Source organism: Helianthus annuus, chromosome 3, assembly GCF_002127325.2.
Source record: "Helianthus annuus cultivar XRQ/B chromosome 3, HanXRQr2.0-SUNRISE, whole genome shotgun sequence".
In the NCBI taxonomy this organism is placed as follows: domain Eukaryota; kingdom Viridiplantae; phylum Streptophyta; class Magnoliopsida; order Asterales; family Asteraceae; genus Helianthus; species Helianthus annuus.
The window spans coordinates 167,312,318-167,327,692 of NC_035435.2; the positions used below are offsets into that span (position 1 = coordinate 167,312,318).

The following is a 15,375-nucleotide window of genomic DNA, read 5'->3' on the forward strand; positions in this document are numbered from 1 at the left end:
CTACCCTTTTGTGGCTTAGTTTATGCATAGTTTAGCTTAAAAGTCAATCCGTCGTAATTAACGATTGACTTTGCGATAAATCACAAATGGTCCAGTGGTTTGTCGAATCAAAGATAGTTATATGTTGGTAATCATGTGGGCTTTAAACCTCTAAAAGGGCACCCACTGATTCCCACTCTAACTAGTCCGAATATCGAGTCAAACGTGCTTAGAAAAAGTCAACAGAAATGCTATTTTGCGATTTCTTGCATAATCGGTAATGTAGATGATATGTAACCTGTTTAAACACTCATAAAACATGATAATAAGTATATTAACTAGTCTAAGCTTGTTTGATCTGACCATTTACTGTTTTGACCCGGTTCGGAGCCGAAAGTCGCAAAAGCTTTGACTTCTGCTTTGACTTCAGTTCTGACCCGATAAAGTTTGATTTAGATATACCCTAGGACTCTCTTAGGACCAGGTTACATGATGGTATAACCCTCTGTGACCGGTTCGTTGTTTGTCCGAGTCTTTTACACATTTCCGTTAAATGCTTAAAAGTTGACCGTAACGCCCTTTTTAATTTAAAACGAGAATTTTGGACATGTGAAAGAACCATAACCTTACTTACTGATTTCTAAGCATGTCCCTAAAATTTCAATCAATCCGAGGTCCAGAATAGGAGTTATGCTAAATAGCGCAAATTACGGAAACTTTAGTAATTTAATAGCGCAATTAGCATAACGCCTATCTAAACCCGGATTTCGACACCAAACCTTTTACTCAATGATGTAAAATAATATTTTGGGATTTTTAAAGATTTTTAATTATTTTTAACCTGCTCATAACCTGCGGTTATGGCAACGGTTCGGTAAATACCGAATATACCCTTTTCGGCCATAGCTTGAGTTCTACAAGGTCTTTTGACCCGATTCCAGTTGCTACTGATTTTAAATAATAAATAAAGTATTTTAGACTTTATAAACTGTTCGGGAAACTCAGATTTCCTGTAGAACTCAGAAACCTCTTTTATAATCTTTAAAAAGACCGAAATACCCCTACGGGGCATAATATGAACTTAAACTCGTTTCGGGCATTATGGAAGGTATCCTACTAATACCACAACCTCTTTAAAGCATATTGACTTAGGAAACCAGTGTAGGACTCTTACGGTTACCCGTTACGCCTTTTGCGCGCACGGTTCGGCTTATGTAACTAGTTTACATAAAATAGCCGAAACGGGTCAAACCATATTGTTTTGACCCCAAAACCCAGAGTGTGATTATTACACCCATATAAAACAAGTCTTCAAACTTGTTGGGTCAAAATCACATTCCATTCCCGGTTTTCGCCTTTCACGCGATTAAACCGTAACTATCCGCTGAAACTGACCGGTCTAAGCTACGGCTAAATTAAAGACCCGTTAGGATTCTAATAGGTTAATTTAAACCTTCGTTCCAGATTAGGAGACCAGTAAAAGCTATCTGCAATTTATTTCGATTAAGGATTTATACTTGCAAAGGTAAATACTTTTAACTTATTTTCCGTTATACGGGCTTGGGTTACGGTACATAGTATACCGCTTTATCGGGCATCAAATTCTCCACCGATTGAGTGGGTAATTGAATAAATTTGATCGGCTCGTTTAAACAGTCTTGTTACTTAAAAGCCTTTAGGGGGTTAATGACCATGTCCCGGATATCCCTGACATCATTTTACGAAATGGCCACGACCTAGGCGCGGAGTGTAGGCGTACACTCGTCAGTGCATAAATAGTCGCTGTGGTGTGTCTATTGATCTTTAACCCGGACTTGATCCGGGCTACTGAATGCATAAGGAACATGTAATTCGTTCACAAGATTATATATTTAAATAGTTCTCCCAAGTTATAAAAGAGTTTGTGCCTTGTGCATTCAAATCAATTTTAATAAACATTTTACAAAAGTGTCGGTTGAATGTATTTACCAGTGTAAACTGACGTATTTTCCCAAAAAGACTAAATGCAGGTACTATGCGTAATTGGCTGGATATTCTCCTTAGCATCATAAAGAGTCTCGCAAGCTTAAGATGCCTTCGTCTGTTGAATAAAACTTATATTTTTATTTGATCCCCTGTGGATACATTTTCGACTATTCGTAATACTTTGATATTGAAAACAATGGTTGAAATATAATTATCTTTATGCTTCCGCTGTGCATTCATATATTGTGTGGTTTGACTATATTGTTGCCAACTACGTCACGATAATCCCCCACCGGGCCCACCGGTGAGACACGTGGAAATCGGGGTGTGACACTATTATACATGATTTACATTATATTGTGTCACTCCGATCACTTTCTTGGTGTTGGTGACTTCTTTTTTTTTTCTATATTCTTTGACTTGGTATGTTGGTATGCTATTCGTTTTGGAGTCGAGGGTCTCCCGAGAAGTAGTCTCTCTATTCCTAGGGATAGAGGCAAGGTCTGTCTACATCCCACCCTCCCCAGACCCTATAAGTAGCTTTGCTATTTGTGGGATTCACTGGGTATGGTTGTTGTTGTACTTTTTGTATGTTTATTTGACTCTTATATCTGGTTTTGGTTTACGAGTCGGGGGTCTCACTAGAAGCGGTCTCTATCTCCTAGGATAGAGGTAAGGCTTGTCTACATCTCACCCTCCCCAGACCCTACCTATAGCTTGGCTATAGGTGGGATTATACTGGGTACGGTGGTTGATTGGTATTTCGTGAACGAAGACGAGGATAAAGACCAACATGTTGATTATCGGTACCTTTTTGTAGTAGTGTTTAAATTTTCTTAGTCGCTCTTAGGGTATAAGGGGTGCATGCCTAATGAGATGAGGGGAAATTTCCACCCACCCAATCATATTGTGTCATGTCATTTCTTCCCTCATTCTCCTCTTTTGCCCAAAAACACAAGGGACGGTTTCCCCCAAACTATTAAAAAAAGCCAAAACATGATTGGTTGATAAGATAATGGGCCCCACCACTTACCCCTCTCCCTCAAGTCCCCGCAAGCGGCAACAGTTCACCGCAATTCTCTTCCCGCGCGGCAATCTTGGTGATGGTGGTGATTCTTCCGTGCGGCAAGTCTTCCCCGCAGGCTTTGCCGTGACCACCCCATACACCCTTATGAATACGTAGGAGGAGCAAAAGACGGTTTGGATGTAGATGGGACAAGATGAATGGTTGAAGGAAGATTTATTAAGGGTGGTTGTGTAATTTTAACTTTTTACGTACCAATTCCCTTTTACAAATTTACCAACCAAACATCATAAAAATTTTCAAAGGAATCAATTGAATTTCCCACAAATTCCAATTCTTTTGAAACATTTCATTTCCTTGTTAAAATTTTGTGAACCAAAAGGACCCTTAGTTTTATGAAAAAAATAAGGGAAAATGTATATGAATTTACAAGTATTATGCCATTAATTTATAGCAACAGAACTCAATGTGGGATAGCTCATTCAGTAGAGACACTTGCCTTATAGTTGAGAGTATTTTGTATTATTTGGTGTAAATTAGAGTAGTGTATTATTAGCCGTTAAAAAAAGAGCAATAGAAAAGTGTCGACTGGTCCTTTGTATATAATCAATATAGTTATATCGTTGAGTGGTCATCTGTATATGATCATATCATATTATAAATGATGACATTCTATGTGATATTACATTACATATGTATTAACTAGTGGGATTCCATCGAGCTTTGCTGCGGGTTTTCGGTCAGTATCGATTCGGTTCATTACAATATTAGTACGATACTGGCACTCTGTATAACAACTGACATGTGATTTACATCGAATTGATCGAAATGTACCGGTACCTGGCACTCGGTATAGCAATCAACATGTGATTTACATCGAATTGATCGAAATGTACCGGTACCGGCGTCATGGTGAATAGAAACTTAATCGATTTCGATGCACCCGCTACAAGAAAGGAAATAGATAACCCAAAAATATTGTTAAGTTAGTCGAATCATAAAACTATCAGGTCGTGTATATTTACTTTTCTTTTAGTGTTTACATGTGTAGGGTAAAGTTCTTGTACAAATAATCTTAACATACTAAACATACAAATTGAAGGAAAACTCAAAAAGACAAGGTGACATTTTTGTAATTATCAATAACTACCAAAGTTACACTCTACAAATATACCTAAAAAAACCTAACCACTCCCCCCACCCCCAAAAAAAACCTAAACCCCCCCCCCCAAAAAAAAAACCTAACCCCCCCCCCAAAAAAAAAAAAAAAAAAACCTAAAAAAACCTAACCCCCCCCCCCACCCAAGCTAAAATTCTAAAAACTAAACCCCAAAAAACCTAAAAAAATCTAAAAAAATAAAAAAAAACACACAAATTATTTTATTTTATTTTTTTAACATTTTTTATTAAAAAATCGCTACTTTTAGTAGCAGCCAAAAAAAAATATTTTTTTTTTGCTAACGAAATGTAGCGATTTTTTAATAAAAAATGTTAAAAAAAAATTTGTGTTTTTTTAGGTATTTTTGGTTGTAACCTTAATAGTTGGTGGTAATTACAAAAATGCCACCTTGTCTTTTTGGGTTTTCCTTCAATTTGTATGTTTAGTATGTTAAGATTATTTGTATTTGATCTTTTGTCTACATGTGTATACTAATGTATTTTCTTTGTCATAATTGATATAGTTATTTTTCATGTTAATAATACTTTTAAAGTTCAAAAAAGTTTTAAAAGAAAGTTGTAAGAAAACAAAAGGTTTGTAAATCTCTTTTGAGTGTTCTAAATTAAACAATACGAAATTGGCTTCTTCATTAAGTATGGATTTTTTTAGCGGATTACAAATGATGTTGATCAACCAAGAGATTTATCACCAAAATGGAACATCATAATCCACAATCAAGGTTTAGTCTTCAGCCAAGGTGCTATCCTTTCCCTATCAACAACTTTTCCCGTTAATCTGTCACAAAACCACCATGTCCACCGTCACAAAACTGCCACCACAACAAAACCACGTAGCCACCACCACAAGACAACACCGCCACCGCCATCGCCACCGCCACCACAGCACCACCGCCTAATTACCGTCATCATGTCGGTTATTTTTTTCTCTCTGCGTTTATCTTCTCTTGCCAGCGTCTTCAGCACCGTCTTCCTCCATCGAAAACCGTCAACAACTCGCCTCTTCAAACGGACACTCTCTTTGTATTATACTATTATATCTCTACATTCCTCCAATCATAGGGAATCCCTATTCCCGCCGGTGGTGGAAAGGTCGCCAAAAAAAGGCGGAGATGGTCTGACTTGGTATCTCCGGTCCTCTTTCTCCTGCACATTCCATGTTGTCCTTTGTGCCATGTTACTTGATGTTGCAACTTGTGCTGTTTAAATTGTACACCAATGATAAAAATACACGCAAGTGATATACTGTAGATAACATCATACGCAAAATGTTATATATAGTAATAGTAATTACCAACTTCTTTATGCATTAATTATTGTACCTTGTAGTTTGTTACTATTTTTTTATGTTTTTATTTGTTTTACTTTTAACTTCTATACTTTTTATCTTTTAAAATTTTATTACAAATTATATTTACATGGTATTAATTTGTAAGGGTTGTCCATTATGGTGTTGTACCTCATGCTTTATTACTATGTTGAGCTTTAATTAGTTTTACCATATTCTTGATGGATATTATATTTGGTAATGGGCTTTGTCACCGTTTTAAAACACATGGGCTTGTTGTTTTCTACACACCGGTGCTTCTTTGGGGTTTTTGGTTAAAGCTTTGTGACGTTTTGCTTTAGACAGTTGTTGATTTGGTTTTTTTTTTTTTTTTGGTCTGTTGCTTTTACAGTTTTACCTCTAGTTTGGTTTCTAATGTAACGGCCGACCATTGGCATTTAGATGTTGTCGTAGTGGTGTATCGTTTCCCAGCACGCATTTGTTTTCTGTTTTTGGTTTTAAAAGGTCGATGGCGATGATATTGGTCTTATCCGAGATGTTAACCTCTTTATTTAACGCTTTTGATTTCCGGTGTTTGATGGCTTGATGTTGTGTATGTCATGTATGTTAAGCCAACACATCTCTATTGTCAATTTTTTGTTTTGAAAAGTCGATTGGGTCATCCAAGATGTTATTATGTTTATTTGGTGATTTTCATTTTCGCTAAGAATATATGACACGGTATCTAATGTGTTTTTGGTAATGACTTATGGTTTTGAAATCTTATATTTGACATTTTTCTGAGACTCTTCACTAGGTTTAATAGTTTGGACTTGCTTTATAGTTGATGAGGATGAATACAAGTTCGATGAGGATGAATACAAGTTCATCTGAGACCTCATTGGGTGGTTGAAATTTGACCGGAAATGACAATGTGGACAAACACAGGGACGTAAATAGCACTTAATTCATCTTTTTAATAAGTTTTTATTTTATTTTTTCCCTTATTTTTAATTATTTTAATATATTTTATGTATAAAGAAATAAAACTTATTAAATAAAAAAGAAATAATAATATTATTTAAATAAATCATAGATTAGATAAATAAATTATTAATAGGTTAAATAAAAGTAAACATAGGTAATAAGGTAGATAATGAGACGGATATTTTGAATGATTTTTTGTTGGAGAGAAAAGTAGGTTTAAAATGATGTGGCAAGCTGATGTGACAGATCTGGATTTTAGACGTGGTTTATTGTTGTGGATGCTCGAAATGAATGTATTTGATTATATCAATGACTGGTAATCTGATCATATCATATTACATAGATAATGTATGGGTTTATATCTTATGTATGGGTATATATATAATATGTATATAACTAGTTGATGCCCCCGTCTGCGTTGCGGGGCGATGGCCGAATAATTCTCAATCAATTAAAAAAACACTATTATAGTTTTGTAACGATGATAAGACCGTAGGTCTGAGCTCAGGACAAAACTGTAGTTTGTAAGGAACTAAGGATTAATGAGCGAGTGTTAGGCAACTCTTTGACATGAAAAAAAATTAAATCCAGTCAACCAATTAAAAAAACATTTTTATAGTTTTGCTAAAAAAACTAAAAGGATAGCAATACTGTAATTTGAACTGAGGGCAAAGTTGTATTTCTTGACTTGGCTAAAATCGTAATTTGGCAAAAGTTAAAGTGATGGCAATACTATAAATTTGAACCAGAGACAAAATCGTAATTTTAAGCTGGGGACAAAACTATATTTTTAATTTGAACCGGAGCAAATCAAAATTTTGAACTAAGAGCAAAATCGTAATTTTGAATTAGGGGGGTAAAAGAATACTTTTATTTTGAACCGGGCAAAAACAAAATTTTAAACTGAAGGCGAAATCATAATTTTTAAAACGGGGTGGAAATGCAAAATCGTCATTTTTAGTTTGGGACAAAAGCAAAAATTTATTTTGAACTGGGTCAATATTGTAATTGTAATCTGAGGATAAAATCATAATTTTGAACCGAGGACAAAGTTGTAATTTTGAGCGAGGGACTAAAAAATAAATTTATTTTGAACTGGAGGCAAAAACGTAATTTTATTTTAAATTAAGGACGAAACCGTAATTTTAAAACGAATATAAAATAATAAAACGGTTGGTCTAATAGGGAAGTGCCACGCAGCTGCGTGGCACTATTCCCCTAAGTTGCTTTTGTATATGTAGGACTGAGAGCAAAATCGTAATTTTGAATTAGGGGGTAAAAGCATACTTTTATTTTAAACCGGGCAAAAACATAATTTTAAACTGAAGGCGAAATCATAATTTTTAAAACGAGGTGGAAATGCAAAATCGTCATTTTTAGTTTGGGGCAAAAGCAAAAAAATTATTTTGAACTGGGGCCAATATTGTAATTGTAATCTGGGGATAAAATCATAATTTTGAACCGAGGACAAAGTCGTAATTTTGAGCGAAGGCGAAATCATAATTTTTAAAGCGGGGTGGAAATGCAAAATCGTCATTTTTAGTTTGTGGCAAAAGCAAAAATTCATTTTGAACTGGGGCCAATATTGTAATTGTAATCTGGGGATAAAATCGTAATTTTGAACCGAGGACAAAATCGTAGTTTTGAGCGAGGGACTAAAAAATAAATTTATTTTGAACCGGGCAAAAACGTAATTTTATTTTAAATTAAGGACGAAACCATAATTTTAAAACAAATATAAAATAATAAAACGGCCCCTAAGTTGCTTTTGTATATGTAGGAAATATTTTGAACATAGAGAATATATATGTAACCATATTGTATCGTATAATATTAATTACATATCATATATAATACTATGTATGTATGTGTGTATATAAATATATGTATAAAACTGTTAGAAACTCATGAAACCTATCAATCTTTATGTATAATACCGTGAGTCATATCATGGGTTTCCAACTCACATTGTTACTATTCATTGTGTTTGTTATAGGATGCTCAAATGCTAACCATCTAAACTTGTTCAACACCTTTAAATCAGTTTTCAAACCAAAAGCCAATAGCACGACATGGGCCGTTCTGGTTGCCGGTTCAAATGGATACGAAAACTATCGTCATCAGGTGAACATTTACTCATATTTTCGTTTGTCATTTCACGGTGTATTTGTATAAAATATTCAAGTAAATAGAAGCTAACGTCTTGTGTTTGTTATGAATATTTCAGGCAGACGTTTGTCATGCGTATCAAATCCTTAGAAAAGGCGGGTTAAAGGATGAAAACATAATTGTGTTTATGTATGATGATATTGCAAACCATCCAGAAAATCCTAGGCATGGTACCATAATTAACAGCCCCCAAGGGTCAGATGTGTACGCTGGTGTGCCAAAGGTACAAGAACACTGTCACAAGTATTATTAGTTATAGTTGAATGAGAATTGCTAATTAATTAGGTAGGCTGCGTTTGATACGAAGGAAAAGAACACGAAATGGAATGGATCATTCTAATGGAATAAAAAACATGTTTGGTTATCATGTGGTAATGGAATACAGCATTCCACAACGAATGTAACTACTTCCAAATATAACAATTTTCATTCTTTGGTAAGGGAGTGATTTTTTTCATTCATTTAATAAATAGAAAGAAATATATTATTATTAGTATTATATTATATATGTATTGTTTTCGAGGGATGATGAATAGTAACTTTATTTTTATAATAATATATATTTTTTATTATTTTATTGTTTAATATATTATAATATAATAGTTTATTATTATATTTACTTTTAATAACATATTTTTATTTTTTTAAAACATATATTTCCTTTACATTTTTTAATAATTGTTTTTTTTCTTTTTTTGAACATATAATAATTTATCGATTAATTTGATACTTCTTTAATAAGCTACGTTTATAACTTTTTTCTAAGAAAACTTAAGTACATAGTTGTGCTTGATTTTTTCCCTGACATTCCGTTATAAGTTTTATTAAAAACGAGGTTATACTCATAATAAAGTATTTATTTGGTATTAAAAAACGGTGCAATAATAAACTAAATCGTTTTAATGGTTTGACTTTCTAAACGACATGCTTTATTTTAAAATCACGTTTGTTTTACATTATCATTTGCTCGGTTTCGCTGCAACGCGCGATATAAAAAACTAGTTATTATTGTTAGTGATATTAATTATTAATATTAATATCAATATTTTTATTATTAATTTTTTACCATTAATATATTATGATTATGATTATTGTTATTATTAGACAATTATATTTTGTGGATTTTAATAAATTATGTTACTTTATATCGTCTTTTTTTGTTTATCAAACTGTATAAAGTAATTATTCATTCTATTCATTCTATTGACATACATAAGTAACCAAACATCACAATGCAATGAAATGATTCATTTCATTCCGTTCTCCATTACGTTTCTTTATTCGTTGCATTCTCTCGTTCATTCTATTAGCAATGAATATTGACCTTATATTGGACATGATGTGTCAAATAAGCGTGTTATACTATCTTTTTTAAGGACTTTTAAAAAAAAGTTATATTATTATCTAATATTTAGATGCCGGTTATTGTATAAATTGTCTTAATGTATGCTGTGTACGAGATGCAGTATCAACATGCGATTTTTTTAACATGCGATTTTGGTTTTTTTCAGCAACATGCGATTTTTTTTAACATGCGATTTTTTTTTAACATGCGAGATTTCCTTTCTGGGGTTATAACATGTGAACTTGCCATAGCATACGCTTCCTACGTTAAGGCATTTTGTGCGATACACTTTGTTCAAAGTAAAAGAGAAAGTTATTTACAAACCATTCAGATTTAATAAATTAATTAATAGTTACTTTTATGATTAATTTGATTCAAAATTTTAACAAATAGACATTTGTCTATGGCTTTATAGCCTAGTGACATTTTAGGGGTGAGATAAGGATTTAAGACCAATAGGTGTTGAGTTCGATTCACACAAGGGGGTTTTCCCATATTGGGTTTCCTCCTGAATTGGTGTATAGGCATTATGCCTAGTGGAGATGGATATGATCGAGTGGTTCCACTAATGACATGATAATACTCCAGTGGTCCGTCAGTGATCAAAATTTATAGTTAAAAAAAAACAGAAACAAATCGACACCCAGATATTGATGGGCATAAATAATTTAGAGTGGTAGTTTAGATATTCTAGGCTCAAACATGTCAGTCGTTACTTATGCGAATCTTCTCTGTATCATTTCAATTGAATTGGATTTCCCAAATTAAAGTGTATCCTTTAGGGTGGAGGGTATAGTTAATCACTTTAAAATGATTGAGTGAAATCCTACCCAATAATATTATGCTATGTCAACTTCCCATTCCACTCCTCATTTTGCACTCAATCAGGGGTATGGTTAATCACCCTAGGGTGTTTGAGTTATATATTTTTTGATTGGTTTTTCTCTCCTCTCTCCTCTCTCTCTCTCTCTCTCTCCTCCATCACTCTTCAATCCATTCGGTGACTATACACCGATGTTGGTATACTCTCACCCACTCACCGATCAAGTTAATCAAGTGGGTATGGTCACCGATCGGTGACTCCCATTCCCCGCTTAACTCACCGAACATTATACCCCCCACCCTTACAAGTTTACATCAATTTCAAGTTTAATAAATGTTTCAAAGGTCACTAAGTTAATTGAAATAGTTTTCTAGCGATCTAGTATGGCTGGCAAACTTTTTTTGACGGTCTCACTTTGTACTTCTAGCCTCTTGTTAGGAATAATGTTTAATATAAAAAAACTTTATATATATATATATTGTGTTAGGATTATACAGGAAAAAGTGTGACCACCTCGAATTTCTATGCTGTGCTTCTTGGCAACAAAACCGCGGTGAAAGGTGGAAGCGGGAAAGTGCTGGCTAGCGAACCTAAAGACAGGATCTTTGTGTTTTACGCCGATCATGGCGGCCCTGGAGTACTTGGTATTGTGTTTCCATGCTTTGTTATTTTCAAGCAAGATCAACACTTTGAATTTAATTTGTTCATTTCCTTGATGACATTATGTTAATTTCATTAGGGATGCCGAACATGCCTAATCTCTACGCTAATGATTTCATCAATGTTTTGAAAACAAAGCATGCGAGCGGAACATATGATGAGATGGTGAGTGAGACACATTTGCTCTTGCTTATCTTATAGTTAATTATCAGTTGTGGGAATCGATACAATCATTTGGATGGTGATCGTAGGTGATATATGTGGAAGCATGTGAAAGTGGAAGTATTTTCCAAGGTTTGTTACCAAAAAGTCTGAACATTTATGTGACAACTGCCGCGAATCCGTACGAGAATAGTTGGGCCACATATTGTCCTGATATAGGAGAACCTACAGTACCTCCAGAGTTTTACACTTGCTTAGGTGACTTATACAGTGTTTCATGGATGGAAGACAGGTATATTGTCTAGCAGTTTGTTTAGCAACCTTCTCTTGTGTTAACAACTTAATATCATTTCCTTGTACTTCTTATTCAAGTTATTGATTTGGCCATATTTTTTGACTTTTGGTTCTTAGTGACTTGGAAGATTTGAGGCTTGAAACCTTGGAACAACAATACTTGAATGTTGGTATTGTAGTTTAGTTTTGTTGATTTAAATTTAGTAGTATTGATTGAAAAAAAAATCACACAAATTTTTTAGGTAAAGAAGAGGATTGCGATTGACAAGGTGACAGGCTTCGGATCTCATGCAATGCAATACGGTACCCTAAGCATAAGCAAAGAGACTATATCAAATTATCAAGGTTCCGCTCCTAGGACAATCTCTACGGATCGATTTCAAACACGTGACTCCATGGGTGTTATCGACCAAAGAGATGCGGATCTTTATTCGATGTGGCAAAGGGTATGTATTCTCATATATAGGAAAATACATGACATTTGAATATGATAGTGGATAATGTTATCTCTTATTATCTACAGTACAAGAAATCAGCTGAAGAAACACAACAGAAGGAAAACCTACTCCAGAAAATCAAGGAAATAACCGCATATAGGGCACATTTGGATAGCAGTGTCGATATGATCAAACGGTATTTATTAGGCAGTGGAGATGGACCAGTGAGAGGTGACAGATCGGCCCTTGTGGATGATTGGGACTGTCTGAAATTTATGGTGAAGAAAACTTACAATTTCTCATTTATTTATTGTACAATAATCTTATTTGTTGAGTCTTTTAGTGGGTTGCTAATTTCTTGAAGTGAATTGTTACAATCTTCAGGTTCGAACATTTGAGACACACTGTGGATCCTTGACTCAGTATGGCTTGAAACATACTCGAACATTTGCAAACATATGCAACAGTGGTGTTACAAAGAAGGCCATGAATGAAGCTTCAAAGAAGTCGTGTAGCTCGATTAAAATGGGGCAATGGGATCCTCTGATCGTCGGCTATAGTTCTTGATCCAAAAATGAGAAAACCAGTGGTAGATTTGAGGAATAAAGAAATGGTTGTTTAATTAAACTTATGACCTTTACATTTGCAATAACAATGGTAACATTATATAAAACCCAGAAATTTAAAATCTTAATAACAAATTTGAGGTCATGGATAATATATTTTCTCGTATTAAAATATTTTGCAAGCCCGAAAAACAATGTGGGTATAAATAATATAAATTTTTAACCCATTTATTTTTTTAATATTATTTCATATTTCATTTATTTTATTTTTTTAACAGCTTTTCTTCTTTAACTATTTATTTTTTTTAAATACATACATATGTTTAACCTTTTTTTCTTAACATTTCAATATAAATTTGATTGAAATAGAGTTGTATATAAAATAAAGCTTTTCTTGGTACCGTAAACGAGTTTGGTACTTTGGTAGATCTAATTGTAGATACACATATATAAAATTCCCAATGTATTGCGCGAGACAACTTTAACTATGTTTTTTTGGTATTTCACCATAAATTTTATTGAAAATAGAGTTGTAAAAAATAAAGCATTTTTAAGTATTGTAAACGGTTTTTACACGTGTTTTGAAAGTTTCGATTGTAGATATATATATATATATATATATATATATATACAAAATTCTCGCACATACCAACTAGTTTAATATACAATTACAAGTAGATAACTAACTAAAAGCCTAAACTAACAAAATCGATGTGTGTGTTTTTACAATTACAGATTGCAAACAAATCACAAAAATAGAGGAATTAATTTGAACCAGAGGTAACCCACCTCTATTTGTCCAAACGTGTGCCCCCTTAAGACATTTTTGTCCATATATGTGTTATGAGCCCATAACTTCAACTGTAGTGAAAACTATGGCGAATTTACTTGTGCCATTTCATAGACCACTTGCTTCTATCTAATTTGTTCAGTAATGTCAATTTTTGGTGCATCTTGTGCCACTCTTGAATACAAGGGGGTTGATTGTAGATATTGTTTTTTTTAACGGCCAACAGAATCAATGCCGAGCACTCTCGGGGCACCCACTAGACCAAACGGAGTACTCTAAGTGTAACCCGGGTCCACCACCAATTCGGGGGAAAACCCATTTGGCTCAAGGATCCAACTCAGGTTTCCCTGGGTCTCCTATCATTGTCCACCAAGGCACCAATGTCTCACTCTACACCAAGTGGGAATTGACTTTGTCAATTCCTCATGTAAGTTATTGTTAAGAGTTTGGCTGATTCAACTGATTCAGATCGCTACCAGTCCTAATCCAATATAGACTGGGTGATTCATATAGAAATTTGCTGTGTTTAGGAAGGTGAAATACTCTGATAGTCAATTGATGGTGAATTTGGGCTGGTGGGAATGAATGGGTTTGTAATTAACCCAGATATTTCATGCAATCATCAATTGTAGCTTTACTGGTTTGTCTTTAGATTCTAGGCGCCCATCTTTAATAAAATCTTTGTTAAAAAATCTTATAAAATAAGTAACACTTTTTCAAGGTGTGAAGTATAATCAATTTCAAATACATTATTAAACAGATGTCATATATAGCTGATTATTGAAAGAATTAGTGCCGGGTCCTAAAAATCATATGAATAATAAAAATGCCGTTGAAATTCAGGATTGGTTTGTTATATGTGAATAGATTGATACCCTTTTTAAAATAAATCAATGTGAATGGAATTTCATTATGGGGCAAATACATAATTAGAAGTAATACTCATGACCACACCTTAATAAGATCTCTTTGTGGGACAGTATATAAAGTCATTGCAAATCATGTATAGACCTTTCAGACAATCTTTCATGTTTGAACTTTTTTTTTTTGAACGGTCAACAAATCTTTCAAATTGGCTAGTGGTGAAATTCACCACATCGGGATACACTCGCCTCTGAACCGGGGAAAACCCTCACCTAGGGCCGAAGCCCGTGAAACCCGCTCAGTTAAAAGGTTCCATTTGGAAGAGCTTAAAGAGCTTAGGTGCATGTAAACCCCACCCCCAACCCAAAGGAACTCTTGAGAGAAAGCAACAATTAAAACATGGCACAGTTGGCTAGTTCTCCACATGTATGTGCTTGCTATTAATTGGACAAACTAAAGCGCTACTCAATTTTTTGCTTTCTAGAGCTAAAACAGTGAGTAGAATACATACTTCACTAAGTGGACTTTTTAACTAACTAAAGTTAAAGTGCATGTAGATGTCAAGTTAGTTTACAGGTTAACTTAATTATTATACGTTCTAGAAACACAATAATGAAGATGATTATATATCATATTTTACCAAATTTCCATTGTTTAAAAAACTGGCTCGATATTTGTATAAACTTTTCTTGGTAATCATCACCGATTTCATTGTGAAGTCGAGTATTTGTAGGTTTTATAGTTTGTTATAAATACATGAATATCTTTTAGAATTGTGTATGTATACACTGTTAGCTTAATACATATTTGTGGTTCTCTGTACTCCAAATCTTTGATCGGAAAATTCTTATAGAAAGCAAGAACGAG

At 33.9% G+C, this 15,375-nt stretch overlaps 1 protein-coding gene across 1 annotated transcript; it reads left to right on the plus strand.

Moving 5' to 3' along the window:
• The first annotated feature begins 8,348 nt into the window (after nt 1-8,348).
• Nucleotides 8,349-12,855, plus strand: LOC110932508 (vacuolar-processing enzyme). The gene is made up of 9 exons (XM_022175837.1): nt 8,349-8,522; nt 8,626-8,790; nt 11,223-11,379; nt 11,475-11,560; nt 11,647-11,849; nt 11,969-12,017; nt 12,094-12,297; nt 12,375-12,566; nt 12,673-12,855. The coding sequence occupies exons 1-9, from the start codon at nt 8,349-8,351 to the stop codon at nt 12,853-12,855; spliced, it is 1,413 nt and encodes a 470-aa protein (XP_022031529.1).
• The last annotated feature ends 2,520 nt before the right edge of the window (nt 12,856-15,375 follow it).

Bases quoted from the DNA above. Each gene is read 5' to 3' on its own strand.
- LOC110932508 (XM_022175837.1), top strand. From the start codon at position 8,349: ATGGGTTTCCAACTCACATTGTTACTATTCATTGTGTTTGTTATAGGA. The intron at 11,561-11,646 runs GTGAGTGAGACA...TGGTGATCGTAG, and splicing joins GCGGAACATATGATGAGATG to GTGATATATGTGGAAGCATG. The intron at 12,567-12,672 runs GTGAAGAAAACT...TACAATCTTCAG, and splicing joins GGGACTGTCTGAAATTTATG to GTTCGAACATTTGAGACACA.